This window comes from Lepidochelys kempii, chromosome 17 (assembly GCF_965140285.1).
Source record: "Lepidochelys kempii isolate rLepKem1 chromosome 17, rLepKem1.hap1, whole genome shotgun sequence".
NCBI lineage: Eukaryota > Metazoa > Chordata > Testudines > Cheloniidae > Lepidochelys > Lepidochelys kempii.
In genome coordinates this window covers 1,108,811-1,126,538 of record NC_136396.1, presented here as the reverse complement: position 1 = coordinate 1,126,538, position 17,728 = coordinate 1,108,811, and the positions used below count along the sequence as shown (strand labels likewise).

General features: G+C 52.3%; 2 protein-coding genes and 1 non-coding gene across 4 annotated transcripts; 2 read left to right on the top strand and 1 right to left on the bottom strand.

Moving 5' to 3' along the window:
• The first annotated feature begins 575 nt into the window (after positions 1 to 575).
• On the top strand, positions 576 to 12,135 carry TSR1 (TSR1 ribosome maturation factor). 2 transcript variants are annotated; one of them, XM_073315356.1, is made up of 15 exons: positions 576 to 710; positions 1,054 to 1,154; positions 1,264 to 1,477; positions 1,591 to 1,725; positions 5,132 to 5,562; positions 6,372 to 6,531; positions 7,095 to 7,252; positions 7,593 to 7,783; positions 8,245 to 8,407; positions 8,700 to 8,810; positions 9,311 to 9,443; positions 9,997 to 10,113; positions 10,394 to 10,534; positions 10,984 to 11,058; positions 11,223 to 12,135. In XM_073315356.1, exons 1-15 carry the CDS (start codon positions 605 to 607, stop codon positions 11,399 to 11,401), a joined length of 2,415 nt encoding a protein of 804 aa, XP_073171457.1. In that variant the 5' UTR covers positions 576 to 604; the 3' UTR covers positions 11,402 to 12,135. The 2 variants fall into 2 exon arrangements, with proteins under 2 accessions (XP_073171457.1, XP_073171458.1); XM_073315357.1 differs by lacking the exons at positions 7,593 to 7,783; positions 8,245 to 8,407.
• Positions 9,025 to 9,115, top strand: LOC140899921 (small nucleolar RNA SNORD91 family). The gene has a single exon (XR_012155508.1). It is a non-coding gene; the product is annotated as a small nucleolar RNA SNORD91 family (small nucleolar RNA).
• On the bottom strand, positions 10,935 to 17,624 carry SRR (serine racemase). Its single transcript, XM_073315358.2, is given in 8 exon segments — positions 10,935 to 12,745; positions 13,152 to 13,248; positions 13,250 to 13,347; positions 14,723 to 14,797; positions 15,010 to 15,129; positions 15,240 to 15,343; positions 16,004 to 16,136; positions 16,817 to 17,624. Coding segments are annotated over 8 exon segments (999 nt in total). The 5' UTR covers positions 16,985 to 17,624; the 3' UTR covers positions 10,935 to 12,541.
• Between the last annotated feature and the right edge of the window lie 104 nt (positions 17,625 to 17,728).

Below are 17,728 nucleotides of genomic sequence, written 5' to 3'. Positions count from 1 at the left end.
TCAACCCAGGGTTGTGAGTTCAATCCTGGAGGGGGCCATTTAGGGACCTGGGGCAAAAATTGGCGCTTGGTCCTGCTTTGAGCAGAGGCTTGGCCTCGGTGAGCTCCTGAGGGCCCTTCCAGCCCTGCGATTCCACGACACCTGGCCCTGCTGGCGGAGGGAGCGACGGATCTCCCGGGAAGGGGGGGCGGACCGAGAAAACCTCTCCCCGGTTTGGAGCGGGAGAGGCGCGAGGCGTGTCCCCTTGCGCGGTGCAGCGTGATCAGCCCTGGGGCTCGGGCTCCATGCGGGACAATGGCTGGAGCTGCCGCCGGGGGCCCCGGCCAGGCTCCGCCCCGGCCCGGCTCTGCCCTCGGGCCTCTGGGCCCGGCCGGGGGTCGCTGCGCGTCTGTCTCCGGCCCAGCGGCTCCGGGCCCTGGGCGAGCGCGCGAGCCCCGCAGCGAGCTCAGAGCCCCGCGGCCTCGGCCCTGCGCGAGCCTGCCGCACCGTCACCCCGGGCCGGGCGGGGGCGGGGCCACTCCCAGCATCCTCCGCGGATGTGAAAGATTCCATTTCCGGGTGACGCACGTGGGCGGCCCCGGAAGCGGAAGGGCCGGGCGGCAAGATGGCGGCGGGCGCGGAGGCCGCGCACCGGGCCGGGGCCCTAAAGCAGCAGAACAAGCCACACAAGGGGCGGAAGCCGCGCGGAAGGGCCCAGCGCCGGGCGGGAGGTGAGACCCTACGGGGGCCCGCGCTGCCCGCCCGGCCCGGCCGGGGGGGGGGCCCCCGCGCTGACCGCCCTGCCCGGCCGGAGGGGGGGGGGCCCCGCGCTGACCGCCCTGCCCGGCCGGAGGGGGGGGGCCCCGCGCTGACCGCCCTGCCCGGCCGGAGGGGGGGGGGCCCCGCGCTGACCGCCCTGCCCGGCCGGAGGGGGGGGGCCCCGCGCTGACCGCCCTGCCCGGCCGGAGGGGGGGGGGCCCCGCGCTGACCGCCCTGCCCGGCCGGAGGGGGGGGGCCCCGCGCTGACCGCCCTGCCCGGCCGGACCCCGCGCTGACCGCCGCTCTCTCCCCTAGGCCGCGTCCCCGCCAAGACCCTGAGCCGGCGGCGCCGGGACCTGACCAAGCCGGACCGGAGGCACCAGGCCCTGCAGCTCCGCAGGCAGCGCAAGGAGGCGGTGAGCGAGCGGGGCGAGCCGTGGGCCGTGACACGCGGGGGGCCGGAGCCGCCCGCCCCAGCAGCGATGCGGGCGGGGCAGCTTCATTGCCCGCTGTTTCTGTTCCCAGGTGCTGGCAGAAAAGCGAAACCTGGGCAGCAAAGACGGGCCGCCTCACCTGGTGGTGGTGGTCCCCCTGCACGCTGGGGTGGCCACCCACGACGCCTTGAGATTGCTTCAGAGTGACGAGTCTGCCCTTGTGCGTAAGGATGAGAGAGCAGAGGGTTTTGTGCTGCTCTGCCCCCGATTTAAACAGCGATGGCGCTTTGTGACGGCCCATGTGGGTAAGGAAACCCTGAAGGAACAGGAGGGCTTGTGCTGGCTCCTAGTATTCCACTGAGTTCTGCTGAAACTCATCAGTGTCTCGTTCTGCCATATTCTGATATTGTGTTTCTAGGGAATCTTCATGCTGTGTTAGACCTGGCAAAAGTAGCTGATACCCTGCTATTTGTACTGGATCCGCTCGACGGCTGGGACAGCACTGGAGATTACTGCCTCTCTTGCCTCTTTGCGCAGGGGCTCCCCAGCTATGGTAGGTGAATTAAAAAGCAGGGGGTTGGAGCAGGGTGTCTAAAGAGATTCCAGAGTTCTTGACTTGAAGCTGGTGCAGTAACCAGAACCCCCATATAGCAGGTGGGTGGCCACTGGATCTTGCTATCTAGAAGCTTGGAGTGCAGATCAGTTGATCCAATGTCATCCGTCCCCTGTAGCGTCACTCTGTGAGTGCACCCCTGTTGAGTTAATGCTGGGGATCTAAAGACATAAGAGGCATCTTGGATCCAGGCTGCTGCCTACATTTTGAACACTTGTTAGCATTTTGACCATTTAAATGTGCTACATAGTGGGCACAAATGAATCTACATCCATACATCTTCAGCTGGAGGAGCTAAGGGAGACAGAGATGTACATAGATGAGACGGTCCCATCTCCTGTCTGACAGCTTCTGTGCTGTTGAGGAGGATGAAAGTCTCGGGGAAGGAGAACATCCGACTAGATCAGAGGGAAATGATCCCATAGTTGGGACCCTCCTTCTAGATGATCTTGCACTGAGGATACTTCTCCGAGGGAGGGAACTCCCGTTATTAGGAAGAGACAGATATTAGTAATGAGTGATTCAATCATTAGAGACATAGATAGCTGGAAGAAAAGGAGTACTTGTGGCACCTTAGAGACTAACCAATTTATTTGAGCATAAGCTTTCGTGAGCTACAGCTCACTTCATCGGATGCATAGCTGGGTTTGCAATGAGCAGGAGAACCACGTGGTGACTTACCTACCTGGTGTGAAGGTTGTGGATCTTTCGAGCCATCTAGAAGACTAGGTAGTGCTGGGGAGGAGCCGATGGTCGTGGCACATGTAGGTACAAATGATGTTGGGAGGGATAGGAGAGAGGTCCTGGAGGCCAAATTTAGGCTGCTAGGTAAGAGATTGAAGTCCAGGACCTCCATGGTAGCATACTCTGAAATGCTTCCAGTTCCACGCACAGGGTCAGTTACACAGAACTGCAGGGTCTCAATGTGCAGATGAAACAATGGTGTAGAGAAGAGGGGTTTAGATTTATTAGGAACTGGGGGAAAGGGAAAGGGGGAGCCTATACAGGAAGGATGGGCTCCACCTAAACCAAAATGGAACCAGATTGCTGGCACTTAAAATGAAGAAGGTCATAGAGCAGTTTTTAAACTGAGGGCTGGGGGAAAGCCGACAGGTGCAGAGGAGAATGTGGTTCAGACAGAGACATCCCTTGGGGGGACTCTATTAATGGAGATTCTCTATGTCCTAGTAAGGAGGAGAGGATGGAAGATGATAAAATACAGGTAGGATCTGATGATAAACAGTGAAATGAAAAAAGCTCATTCAATTACATCATGTAATGGGAGACCGCAAAAAGTGACAAGTTTTTAAAGTGCTTATATACCAATGCTAGAAGTCTAAATAATAAGATAGGTGAACTAGAGTGCCTCGTATTAAATGAGGATATGGATATAATAGGCATTACTGAAACTTGGTGGAATGAGGATAATCAATGGGACACAGTAATACCAGGGTACAAAATATATTGGAAGGGACCAGATGGTATTCACCCAAGAGTTCCGAAGGAACTCAAATGTGAAATTGCAGGAATGCTAACTGTAGTCTGTAATCTATCATTTAAATCAGATTCTGTACCAAATGCCTGGAGGATAGCTAATGTGACGCCAATTTTTAAAAGGGGCTCCAGAAGTGACCCTGGCAATTATAGGCTGGTAAACCCAATTTAAATTCCAGGCAAACTGGTTGAAACTATTGTAAAGAACAAAATTGTAAGAAACACAGATGAATGTAATTTGTTGGGGAATAGTCAACATAGTTTTTGTAAAGGGAAATCATGCCTCACCAATCTATTAGAATACTTTGAGGGGATCAAGAAGCATGTGGACAAGGGGGATCCAGTGAATATATTCAAGCATTTAGATTTTCAGAAAGGCCTCGACAAGGTGCCTCACCAAAGAGTATTAAGCAATGTAAGGAGTTATGGAATAAGAGGGAAGGTCCTCTGAATGATTGGTAACTGATTAAATGATAGGAAACAAAGGGTAAGAAGAAACGGTCCGTTTTCAGAAAGGAGAGAGGTACATAGTGGTGTCCCCCAGGGGTCTGTACTGAGCCCAGTCCTAGTCAACATAGTCATAAATGATCTGGGAAAAGGGGTAAACAGTGAGATGGCAAAATTTGAAGATAATACCAAACTACTCAAGATAGTTAAGTCCCAGGCAGACTGTGAAGAGCTACAAAAGGATCTCTCAAAACTGGGTGACAGGGCAACAAAATGGCAGATGAAAGTCAATGCTGATAAATGCAAAGTAATGCACATTGGAAAACATAATCTCAACTATATGTATAAAATGATGGGGTCCAAATTAGCTGTTACCACTCAAGAAACAGATCTTGGAGTCATTGTGGATAGTTCTCTGAAAACATCCACTCAATTTTCAGTGGCAGTCAAAAGAGCAAACAGAATATTGGGAATCATTGAGAGGGATAGGTAATAAGACAGAAAATATCATATTGTCTCTATATAAATCTATGGTACGCCCACATCTTGAATACTGCAGGCAGATGTGGTCGCCGCATCTCAAAAAAGTTATATTGGAAAAGGTTCAGAAAAGGGCAACAAAAATGATTAGGGTATGGAGTGTCTGCCATATGAGAAGAGATTAATAAGACTGAAACTTTTCAGCTTGGAAAAAAAGACAACTAAGGGGGGATATGATATTAAGGAAGTGTTGTTTACTTCTCATAACACAAGAACTAGGGATCACCAAATGAAATTAATAGGCAGCAGGTTTAAAACAAACAAGAGGAAGTATTTTTTCACACAATGCACTGTCAGCCTGTGGAACTCCTTGCCAAAGGATGTTGTGAAGGCCAAGACTATAACAGGGGTCAAAAAAGAACTAGATACATTCATGGAGGATAGGTCCATCAATGGCCATTAGCCAGGATAGGCAGGGATGGTGTCCCTAGCCCCTGCTGCCAGAAACTGGTAATGGATGACAGGATGGATCACTTGATGATTACCTGTTCTGTTCATTTCCTCTGGGGCACCTGGCATTGGCCACTGTCGGAAGACAGGATACTGGGCTACATGGACCATTGGTCTGATCTAGTATGGCTGTTCTGATGTACACCGTGTGGCTAATGCTGATGATCCCTGCCCTAGCGAGTGCTTTCTCAGTATAGATTGCCCTCCTTCCAGTTTGTAAGGTGACTGAATGTCTTTTTTTTTCTGAATGGGTGAGGCTTCTCTTTTAACCTACAGTGTGAATGTATCACAAACTTGATCGCTTCTGGTTCTGAAAATCTTAGTGTTCATCTGTCTCATTATTTCTTGACTGTGGTCAACAGAAATTTTTTGAGTTTTGACTGTTAACTCTGCTGTTCTCTTTGCTGTCTGCTAGCCCTTGCTGTCCATGGAGTCGCTGATCTCCCACAGAAGAAACAGACAGATGCCAAGAAGAAATTGGGCAAAGCCATTGAGAAGCGCTTCCCGGAGGCCAAACTCTTCCCCCTGAACACTGAGCCAGAGTCTTTGTTGTTGCTGAGGCACCTTGCTGCCCAGAAGCAGCGCCACCTTACTTTCCGTGATAGACGGGCCTATTTGCTTGCCCAAGAGGCTGAGTTTGTGCCCAGCCACGATAGTGACTTGGTGGGGACCCTGAAGGTATCTGGCTTCGTTCGGGGACGGACCCTCAATGTAAACAGCCTGGTGCATATCGTGGGACATGGAGACTTCCAGATGACGCAGGTTGATGCCCCTCCAGACCCTTTCTCTCTAAACCCCAGAATGGCTAAAGACCAACAGAGGAAGGGCCAGGACATGGAAATACAGGTAGGATGGGGTTCTGGACTCTGAATGGCCCACTGAGAGTTATTTGTTCCCTGGTAATCGTTTAGAAGCTGCAGGAGTCTTTGAACCAATGTTATCTAAAATTCAGTGCTGGATTAAGATTCAGTTACTCAGCAGATGGGTCTAATACATCTTTCTGAAGGCAAAACACTTGGCAAGTCGTGATCAGTGACTCACAAAGAGATAGCTCATTGGGACAATCTCCTCACAATTTCCTCCAGCACTGGACAGTACAGCTTTAACCTCCCTTTGTTACACACTTACTTATAACTTTTTGTTATCTTCTCTTATACATATGTTGTTAGTCTTTCATTTTCATATTAACTCCTCTCCCCCATCAGTGCAGGTTTCGTGTTAGTTCAAACTAGTATTTATTTTTTTTAGTTAGTTAGTTTAGCTTTTCTTCTCACAAACATGATTAGTCTTCAATTTCTTACACATGTGCAGTTCTCCTTATGCTTATGTTAAATGTTATCAAAACAGACTATGAAAAGCCACAGTAGGCATCTGTCAGGCCTAAATATGCCTTCGCTTCCAACAGTCAGGACCTGTGGTCATGCAGTCAGGTTGGTTCGAGGAAGACTGTAAAGCTTTGCCCTCTCAGAGGAGCTCTTTGGATAGAGCACAATGTTTACAATGGGCATAGGGGATGTGCTGTGGGTGAGTACTTTCTTGCTAGTGGTGGGATTGCCTTGGGTAAGGAGAGGTTGTGGAGGGGCTAGTCCTTTGCTTCAAACTGCAATGTGCAGCTAGAATTGAGTGGGTTTTCACTTAATGACTTTGTCTGCTAGGATGATTCTGTAAACGGTGTTGTTGAGATGGAGGAAGTCATTAAGGTCCTGATGAAGGCAGATCCTAGAAGACAGGAATCTTTGCAATCAGAGGTGATTCCTGACCCTATGGAGGGGGAACAGACCTGGCCCACTGAGGAGGAGCTGAAAGAGGCAGAAGGTCAGTGCTGGCAATATTTCTCTAGCCTTTCCTTAGATTATTGGTGAAGTTTTTACTTTTTACAAGCTGTAGCTGAGAAGCTTAAGGCTGGGCATAGTATCTAGCTTTGAACCCAGGCCCCTCTTGACTCCTATTTACAGGCCCTTCCTCTGACGGTTGGGCTGCATAGCTTCTCCAGTTTTACTCTGAATTTGAGCTGGTCAGATCGTTGAAGGACATGTCATGGGATCCCGAGCATCGGTCTGCTGATGGCCGTATAGCACAGGGTTATTCCTAACTGCTGGGGAATGAGCCGTGCTCTCCAATCCTGGCATTAGGGATGATGAATGGTGAGATCCCAGGGATGCAGGAACAGTCTCTGGATTCTGGTTACTGATTTCTGCACAGGGAAGATACATTGCTGTAAATCCCTCCATGTGTTTCATTTAACTTGCTCTTCCGTCTGACTGTCCACACAGCTGTAAGGGAATGAGAGGGAACAGCCTAGTGCCATGTCTTGCATTACTGTAGGTAAAGAGGTGGGGGAGGCCTATGCAGTACTAATCACTCTGGGAATCTGGCAGAGTCCCTGAAGGAAAGGAGGAAGGTGGTGAAGGTCCCCAAGGGAACATCCAGCTACCAGGCTGCATGGATTGTGGATGATGGAGAAGATGGCAGTGAGGAGGAGGAGGAGGAGAAGAATAACATGGAGGATGAAGATTTGATGGAAGAGGCTTCCCAGGTAACAAAAGGTTGATATTGTAGGTTGTGTCCGAGTACTAGTGTGCTTGCCACCCTGCAGACTGTCTGTTTTTTCCACACCCGGACAGGCAGTGAAAGGGCACAACATACAGCCAGGCTGGTGTCCACATTTCAAAGAGTAGAATCTGATGCAGCCACATGCCCCTTTGTATTACTCCCTCTGTCATAGTCAGCTACCCTCTTATCTAAACTCATGCGGGGACTGTGCTCTGCATTGTACAAGATGCATGCAGCCCCTGCAGTGTTGCCTGGAGTGTATGTGTAAGTACACTTGCCTGTGGACTCTGCACATCAAGATTAGTATATGCTGTCTGTGTCAGGCTGGGGAAAGCAGTGAGGAGGAGGAGGAGTGTGAGACCATGGCTGTAGCAGAGTCTACTCAGGATGACCTATACGACGAGAAGCTGGATGAGGATGAGGAGCAGATGTTGGAGAAGTACACGCAGGAGAGATTGGATCAAATGTTCCCAGATGAGGTGGACACCCCCCGCAACTTGCCTGCCAGAGTCCGGTAAGAAACCTCATGCCAGGATGGAAGGAGCAAGTCTCCTAGTGACTCTCCCCGGAGTTGTCCTGGCTTTGAGACCGGCAGTGTGCAACGGGGAAATGGGACTCGGCATGCTCTAGTTTGCTCAGTGAAATTGGTGGAGTTTTCCTGTAGCAAGAACCCATGTGGGTGGATGCGTCAGACTAGATCCTTGACCTGTGCCTGTCTGATCCAGTGGGCTGGTGCAGTGACAGTCCCCTTCGGTGGGGCTCATTTGGGTGCTGATGGTATCAGAGTGTTCTTGACTCTCCATGCTCAGATCTCTCCTATGAGCAGGATGAATTCCCCCTTGCTCTCTGTGAGACCATGTGTGGTGTAAGTCCCTGTAAAGGTATAATGCAGAAGTCCTCACCAGGCGCAAGGGTGTTTGCTTGCTAACTGCTATAGGATTTGTTGAGTAAAGTCTCTGAAACTCTGTCCTCCAGGTTCCAGAAGTACAGGGGGCTCAAGAGTTTCCGGACTTCTCCTTGGGATCCCAAAGAGAATCTCCCCAGGGATTATGCCAGGATCTTCCAGTTCCAGGACTTCTCCCGAACCAGGAAGCATGTCTTCCGGCAGATAGAGAAAGAGGAAACTGAAGGGGCTGCGGTACCTGCCTTTCCTTGGCTAATTTATCTTCCCCTGATGTTGTCCATCTTGCCTCCTTCCCTGCTGTGTTTCCTCGCTCTTGGCAGGCAAGGTTGGGTAGTGAAGTTGCTGCACTGCTGGCTAGGCCTGTTCCTGTGTTGTAGATAAATCCCAGGTAGTACTGGTGTCCTGTTTTCTCTACCCCACAGCCTGTGCGCCCAGGCAACTCCTCGCACGCATGCTCCATCTTGCTCCTTCACACCTTGACAGCTGGGAACCTGCATTAACTGTTGTCTCTGTCCTCTCTCGACAGGTTGGCTGGTATGTTACGCTTCACGTCTGTAGTGTTCCTATCTCAGTGATGGAGAGTTTCAGGCAGGGGCTGCCTCTGGTCCTATTCTCACTGCTTCCCCATGAGCAGAAGGTGAGTATGCCACAGGTTGTAACCTGCCAACATCCAGAAGAGCTGGAAAGCCACTGTGCCTCTTGCACGCAGCTTTCCCCTCTTGCTGATACAGGCTTGGTGTTCTCCTGGCCTTCCTGGGGCCTTTGCTGGGTGTACAAGGAATCCAGTTCAAAACTTCTTGTGCGGGTTGGGGTTGAAGCTGTTTCTGCAGGTTCTGGGAGTCATAATAGCATGCAGATGGCCATGATAGTTTAAGCCAGAATGTCTGAACCTGGCTGAAGTTTTACTGATAAACCCTTTATGGCTCTGAGGCTTCTCTGGTGGGGATGGGGATTCTCTGGCATAAAAGGAAGATATGGCAGCCTTTTGGCTGAAGCACCGGGGCTGTGAGCTGTTGAGACACTGAAGACCTCTGGCTTGCGGAGCTGTTCTGTATCATCCGTGACTTTCAGCCTCGCTACCATCCTGTTCCAGGTGAGCTTGGCCCCTCAGAATTGCCTTTCTCCCTCTCTCTGCAGATGTCTGTGCTGAACTTTGTGGTGAGGCGGAACCTGGGCAACAATGAGACAGTGAAAGCCAAGGAGGAGTTGATCTTCCACTGTGGGTTCAGGCGCTTCCGTGCCTCCCCTCTGTACTCCCAGCATAGCTCGGGTGGGTGTAGGACCCACTGGTGGACAAACTGCATATAGAGAGTGGGGCCCTTTGCTCCCTTTCTGTGCAGACCCCTTGCTGGCTGGGGTCTCTGGTGGGGAAACCTGGGTTGGCTGAAGGGACTCTGAGGACTTGCATATCTTGGCTGTTGGCTTCAAGGGGAAAGGAATTGAGTCCATTTGTTGGAGGGGGATGGATTGGCCTGGGCAGCATATGGTTACCTGGGACTGTGAGGAAGCGGTACTGGTAGGGCTCATCCTTGCTTGGGATTGGGCGAGGCTCTATAGTTTGAATTGGTGATCTCCTTTTCCAAGGGGTTGGCTCTCAACAGCCTATTGTGATGGTGGAGGGAGGGGGGGCTGCGTGTGACCCACAACCCCGTGCTGCTGAGGGTGCTTCCAAGGCTGAGCAGAAGGAGGGAGGGAACGGATCTGAAGAGTCCGAATTAGTGTGCATTGTGGCTGGCCTGCTGCTTGTTGGTGTTGGGTCCTGGAGCTCCCCTGCAGGACACTGGCTGGTAACTGAGTTTTACTTGGTGCTTTCTCTCTTCTAGCTGATAAGCACAAGTTGGAGCGTTTCCTGCGGCCTGATGCAGCCCTGGTGGTGACTGTTTATGCTCCCATCACTTTCCCTCCTGCCTCGGTGCTACTGTTTAAACAAAGGAGTAACGGTAAGTCAGTGAGCGCTGAGGGGGTGACTGAATGAGAAATGAAAGCTAATCCTAGCAGCAGAGGTTTCCAGCTTCCACTGATGGATCTGGGTCCCATTCTCCAATGCTGCCACGCATCTGTCGTGCCTTAATCATCTGTCAAGGGTTCTGAGAGGGTTAACTTGCCTATCTGCTCTCCCTCAGTCTCTGGAGTAATGGCCCTGTCCTTATTCTTGCTGTGGGGACTGCCCTGCTCTAGGACCCATTGAGGAGTGGCATTCATGTCAGTTCTGCTCTACAGGAATGCACGACCTCATTGCCACAGGCTTTCTGCTCTCAGTGGATCCAGACAGAATCCTCATCAAGCGGCTGGTGCTCAGTGGTCACCCTTTCAAAATCTTCAGCAAGACGGCTGTAGTGCGGTACATGTTCTTTAACAGAGGTACATGGTGTGTGTGGGGCAAAGGGGGGGGTGGGGCGTGGCGGGATGGTACAGCGGGTCCTGTGTGACTCTGGAGACCCTGCGGTTCCATAGGACAGTGTCATGATTTCCAATAACCAGAGCCTTTGAGACTTGGAAGTGCAGAGCTGGGCTCAGTGTGAACATTCTGACATACGTGTTGACGTGACCCAGATAGCTCAGCAAGTGTCCCCTGCCCTGCAGAGAGGCTCTCATGTTCCGAGTACGTCCATCCATGTAGCAGCGATTTGGTTTCTTCAGGCCATGCCTATAGGTGAATGCACACTATAGCTCTTTGGCCAGTGTGCAGCAGCTTGCCATACTCACAGCTGCTCTAGTCCTGCCTGGTTTGCTAGCTATGTGGCAGGATGGTGGGGAGCTGGAGACTACTGTGGCCTGTTTCTCATGTGTGTCTTGTCTTTGATCGGCAGAGGATGTGCTGTGGTTTAAGCCGGTGGAGCTGAGGACCAAGTGGGGCCGCAGAGGACACATCACAGAGCCGCTAGGTAGGCCAGGTTTGACATGCAGCATTCCATTGCTTTCCTCTCATGGTGCTGGGCCACACTCACTGTCCCTGCATCCGTATTCAAACACTGTCTGCTCTTCCCTGGGCTGGGGAAGAGGAACAGGCAAAATGCATCTAATAGCTTCTGTTGCTTGCTTTGCCTAGGGACTCATGGTCACATGAAGTGTCATTTTGATGGGCAGCTGAAATCCCAGGACACTGTGCTGCTGAATCTGTACAAGCGCGTCTTCCCTAAATGGACTTACGACCCATATGTGCCGGAGCCAGTACCATGGGTGAGAAGCGAACAGCAGCTCCCCATGCAGGAGGTGGAGATGGAATAACCCTCCAGGCCTAGCATGGCTGCTGTGGTTCGCATCTCCTGCACCCCATGTGGGTGCTTGGCTGTTCCAAGCCTTGTGAGAAGTAGGGAGAACTGGCCTGAACTTGTTAGTGCTGTGCCTTTCCTAGGGTTTGTGTCCAGCATTCATGCTGGCTGCTGCAGCATTAGATCCGGCTCACAACTGTCTATGCCCTGGCCTCCAATATCAGTTTATTTCAATGGTAAATATATCTTCACTTCAATTAAAGTCCAAGTGCCCATATTTCTTGCATGGGGGGGTGGCTGGATCGAGTTATTGTGCACATTGGGCATGCAGGCTTTGTTCACTCCCTCCTGCCAGTCTAGAAGCTCCTGAAGCTGCATGAGGGATTCTGGGTTTCACCCTCTCCCCTGCCATTTGTATGTAACTTGAGAACATAAAAACATAGGCTGCCATACGGGGTCAAACCAATGGTCCATCTAGCCCAGCATCCTGTCTCCAACAGGGGCGGAGTGTACAGAACTGGGTAGTTGGGAGTGATCCACCTGTCTTCCCTTCCTGACAGAAGTTTAGGGTTGCATCTCTGACTATTTTGGCTAATAGCCATTGATGGATCTATCCTTTATCTCTTTCTTCACTGAACCCAGTTATACTTTTGGCCATCAACATCCCATAGCAATGAGTTCCACAGTTTAACTTGCCATTGTGTGGAAAAAGTACTTCCCCTTGTTCATATTAAACCTGATGCCTATTAATTTCATTGGTAATGGTTTTCATATTGTGCAAAAGGGTCGGTAACATGAGAGCATGGGGGTCAGACTTTACCATTATCTCCTGCTGCTGAACACAAAAGTGCTCTCTCCAAGAAGCCTGGGCTTGGGCCCCAGGCAGGGGCCTAGCTGCATGAAACTCATTCCAACTGCCTGCCTTAGGGAGGCTGTGAGACCAGCTCTTTGGCTCCACCCACCTATACCAGGTTAAGAGCAGCACGAGCTGCTCTTTGAAATTACAAGGTTTCCCCAATTCCTTAGAAATCACAATCCTTTTTGCTCATGTAGTGATTTTTATTATTACAGTGAGGCCCCACTGTGTAAACACAGCACCAGGCTCTAAGAAACAGCCCAGTTTCTCACTAATGGGAGAAGTGGCTCTAAAGGCTGATCAGTTTCCATTTGCCTCTTTGCCAGGTGGGCTGAGCCAGGCCAGGGTGCCTAGGTCTACATTTCCTCCACACAACACAATGCAAATATTCTTCATTTCCTGGGAGACTGAGCGAAACTGCTCAGAGAGCACAGCAGCCACTCCCACTCCAGCTGTTGGCTCAATAAGCAACTTCATCCTCTCCCACACCAGCTGCGTTGCTTGCTGTTGGGGCAGAGAGAAGAGCTGTTACTGTGCTGGTAAATATTGTTCTAAGCCTTCGGTGCACCCGACCGCTTACAGTGCGGGACTGCGCATGAGATGTGTCCCTTTTCACTGGTGGGCGATGCTTTGGGGAGGCATAGGCCCCAGCTGTGGGCATCTGTTAATACAGCTCGGGCTGCTCCTGCCACATGCTGCTGCTGTGGACCTGGAGAATGCCATCAGAGGAAATGGAGGAGGCCTGGCCTGCTCTCAGCCAGCATGGCAGAGAGCGATCATCTTTGGCGGGGATCACAACTCCTGCTTCATGCTACAGCATGGGAGGGCAAGGTGGTGAAGGGAGGACAAAATGTGTGAATGGAGGCGGCTGGACTGTTACAGCAAGAGGGTGCTTAGAGTTAATGCTTACCTGGATCTCCTCCTCTGTGACTGTCAGCACATCGTCCACCAAATCCTTAATGATAGGCCAGGTGTTCGGTCCAATGCTAGTTTTAACACCATCTGCTGTGGAGGTTGGGGGTGAGTTCCCCTGTCACCTTTGATCTATAGCAGTCATCTGCATTGCAGGGTTCAGCAGCATACACTCTTATGTCTGGTCTCAAAGCCTGCCCAAAGGAAGAGCAGGGGATGAGTTTGGAACTTGCTGGTGAACATGGCAGGCCAGGCCACCTCATTGTGCCTTAACTCCCATGTTCCATAGCAGTTTTGGCTGGGGCAGGTCTTATGCCAGCTGTGGCAATCTTCCCCTCCAGCAGAGTGTCTGGCATTTGTTGGTGTGAAGAATCAGAGAGCAACCCCTGTTGAGCCAGGAGCAGGTTCATTCGTCTACTGTGGGCAGAGAATGAGCTTCTCCTAAGGGCAACTCATCTCCTTACATATCTATTCAGGGGACACCATCATAGGGCCTAATCACATCAGTCACACTATCAGAGGCTTGTTCACCTGCACATCTACCAATGTGATATGTGCCAGCAATACCCCTCTGCCATGTACATTGGCCAAACTGGACACAAGAAGACGTAAAAGAATAAATGGACACAAATTATACATCAAGAATTATAACATTCAAAAACCAGTCGGAGAATACTTCAATCTCTTTGGTCAATCTCTCTGGCCACCTAAAAGTGGCAATATTTCAACAAAAAAACTTCAAAAACAGACTCCAATGAGAGACTGAATTGGAATTAATTTGCAAACTGGACACTATCAAATTAGGCTTGAATAAAGACTGGGAGTGGATGGGTCATTACACAAAGTAAAACTATTTCCTTCTCCCCCCCCCCCACTGTTCTTCACATGTTCTTGTCAACTGCTAGAAATGGCCCACCTTGATTATCACTCCAAAGGTTTTTTTCCCTCTCCTGCTGGTAATAGCACACCTGACCTGATCACTCTTGTTACAGTGTGTATGGTAACACCCATTGTTTCATGTTCTCTGTGTATATAAAATCCCCCTACTGTATTTTCCACTGCATGCATCCGATGAAGTGAGCTGTAGCTCATGAAAGCTTATGCTCAAATAAATTTGTTAGTCTCTAAGGTGCCACAAATCCTCCTTTACTTGACATTGCAACTCAACCCTGAAGGATGACTGAGTGCCTAGCTCTCCTCAGGCTGCCAGTATCTCCCATCTGCCTCTGTTCCTGCTGGAAGTGGCACCATTTTATTCTGTATTGTGGCATGACGCGTAAACTAGAGTGTGTGTCGGCTGCTGTGATCTGTCCTGGTTGCTTTCATTGCAACCTGGACCTGCAGGGGGGAGTGTTAAACTCTACAGTACCTCCTGATCCAAACACAGGAAGAGAGAAAGGGTCAACTACAAATCCAAGCTGCGTGAGAGAGACTTGAGTTCAGATGCTGTGTGAATCAGAGAACTTCCTCCTCACAAGGTGAAATGCTCATTTTGGGGCACCAGGAACTCCCCAGCCCCCCCCCCCCCATTCCTGAGGAGAGATGTAGCCAAAATAGGGTATTTCTTACCTTGACAGCCACTGCTATTCCAGCAACCATCCCTCCTCCTCCAACGGGAACCACCAGTGCATTTATCTGGGGTACCTAGCACAACAGAGACCAAGAGACAAACTCTCAGTCTTGTGACTGCTCTCAGAACCACAGACGTGCTCCCAAACAGCTCACTTCCTGGAGGCTGGCTCTAAGTCCTGATGGACTAACTCTGGCTGCCCTGACCTCTCTGCAGCAGGAGCAGATGTGTCCCCCTGCTTGTTCTTTCCTGCCACATTTGAATAGTGCCAGGAGAGTCTCCTCACCTGCTGCAGCACCTCCAGTGCTATAGTGCCTTGGCCTGCAATCGCAGCAGGATCCTGGTTTGGGTGCACCAGCACGCCTTCCTTCTCCTGAACTGTCTGAGCTGCCACCTCCACTCGCGACTGGGGAGACAGACCAGGCACAAAAATTGTTAATGCCCATGTGTGTGAACAAAGCCAAGTACCCTGCCGTGCTGCCTGCCGTGCTGCCTGCCTGCCTGCCTCCCCATTACCTCATCAGCCGGCTCACATAGTACCAGCCTGGCTCCACAGGAGCAGATGGCAGCTTTCTTACAGAGTGGTGCTGGGCAGGGCACCACGACATAGGCAGGAACCCCTGTGGAATGAAAGGACTGGACAATGACGGGGGCCTAGTCCCAGGGCACATCCCCTGCTCTGCTGAGTGGATCAGACAGACATGGAGCAGAGGATACCCCTGTGAGAGAAACCAACTCAGCTGTGACCAGGCCCTTTGCATGTAATTTCGCCACGGTGGTGTGTGCGGGAGAGGGATGTGAAACTGCATTAGAGCTCAGCTGCACCCCGTGCTGCTGCAGTGGGAGTTCCGGCTCTACCGGCACTAGCCTGTGGACGCATCCAACCAGGGAAACACTCGGCCCTGCTGGCTAACAGTCCTGTCTGGGATTAACCCATCCGGCTGTGTGGCAAAGACCTGGGGCTCACTTACTCCAAGGAATCCCCATGTGTAATTAAGTCAGGCAGGAACTGAGCTGCAAGGATGGATGCTGAGCCAGCTGTGTGCTGGGAGCCAGAGCTACCCCTTGACTTTCTGTTCCTGAGCACTGGCAGGCTTCCCCTGGGATAACCAGCCACCTCACTGGCAAAGCCTCAGCTGGCAGCTGAAAGACCCGAGCAAAGGGTTGCCCTTCCCCTATTGTTCTCAGCAGCAAATTTGCTTCTGGAGGAATGAAGGGGCAAGTGAGGAGCCCCCAGCCCCACATGGTAGCGCATGGCTAAGAAATTGGCTCCCTGTTACCTTCCACTTTAGCTTCAAAGGCAAGAGCTTGGCCATGGTTCCCACTACTGTGTGTCACAACAACCTTGGGCTGCTCTCTGTCACCCTGGGCTGCACGAACCAGACTTCTGACGGCATTCAGTGCACCACGGATCTGGGGAGAGATCACAGGTTGAGTGAACCTGCAAAGGAGGCAAAGCCTCAGCTCTCCATGTTCAGATGGGGCAGGGGCTTGCTGCTGCTGTAGATCCCAGCTGTTGTGACCTAGCTGAGGGCAGCAAGGAGAGGTGGAGAAGCTGCACCCCTGCAACCTTTTTAATTGATCCTTTCCCCAGCAAGATGGCAGCTGTGGAGCTGAATGTAGATGTGGATCCCTAGAACCAGTACAATACTAATGCCAGCTTCCCTTTCTCCCCCTTAGCCCCTAAACTGCAGGAGCCCTCATAGTCTATAATGGTCCATTTAACCCTTTCTTCCTCGGGCTGTGGCTGTCCAGTAGGAACTGGACAGGGGCCACCAACCTTGTTTCCTGGGGATAGAGGAATGGTAATTTCTAGTTCCTACTGCTTTGGGACAAGACTTGAATTGTGTCGAAAGCTGGCAGGGCCTGAGGGCCCACCTGCTATTGGACTCATACAGTGTGTTCTGCAGCATTTAAGTGCTGAAATCAGTGATTCTCCCTTTGTACAGATGCTAATGGTGTACAGTCTTGTATTTGAGCGATTGCTTCTCAAGTTCAACCCCCGGTCAGACCCTGTACCCTTTCCTCTGAGCTAGCAGAGCTAGGCAGGAGGGTGGGTCAGGCTGCTCCTCCCCTTGCAATGTGTGCTTTACCTTAAAGGAGCCAGTCTTCTGGAAGAGCTCACACTTGAAAAAGAGTCTGTGGCCAGCTAACTCGTCTAGGCTGGAACTGGTTAGGATAGGGGTGCGGTGGATAAGGCCATGGAGACCTGTCTGTGCAGCTTCAGCATCCCCCAGTGAGATGCAGTAGGGAGAGGACATGGTCCGTAAGCTGAGGAGGGGCAGAGAGGGGCTGGAAAACGCTCTGTGCTGGAGACAGCCTGCCTCACCGGGCTCGAAGTCGCGGAAGGAGCGCTGAAGAGCAGAGCGGGCCCCAGTGCTCCACTCTGGATCAGTCTCCTTGGCGTGTCTGGACACCGTTGGGGCCCAAAACACAGGGTGGGTTAATTTTTAAACACTTGACGAATTCGAAAGGTAGAAGGAAAGGGCACGAAAGCAGCCTGGCTGTCCGGCTGGGGTGGCGGGCAGCGCAGCGCAGGGCTGGGGCCCGAGCCAGCTCCAGGGCGGCGTGCGTCTCAGGCCGGGGCGAAAGGAGCCAGCTGCTGCCACGGCCCCCGGTTCCCGTCCTAGCGCCGCTCGCCCTTCCGGGAGCCCGCAGCGCCAGCGCCGTTCGAGCGGCGGCCGCCCGCAGGGGAACGTGTTCCTGCCCGTGCGGCTGGGAGAGGGAGCCGGGCTCCCCGTTCACTGGGCGCGGCGCGGGGCCCGCCCGGAGCCCCGGGGAGAGGAACCCCCGAGGGACGGAACAGGCCTGGCCCTCCGGCGCGGGCTGAGCTCCGCTGGGCGTTAGGCGCCCGTGCCGGCCCCCAGGGGGAGGGCAGCGCCGCCGCCGCCGCCGCCGCGCGGGACCGCGCTCACCTGGCCTGGGCCCTCCGAGCCCCCGTCGGGCTGGCTCCGTGCCGCGGCACGTGAGCGGAGGGGGCGTGTCCGGGCGGCGCGGGGGCCGCG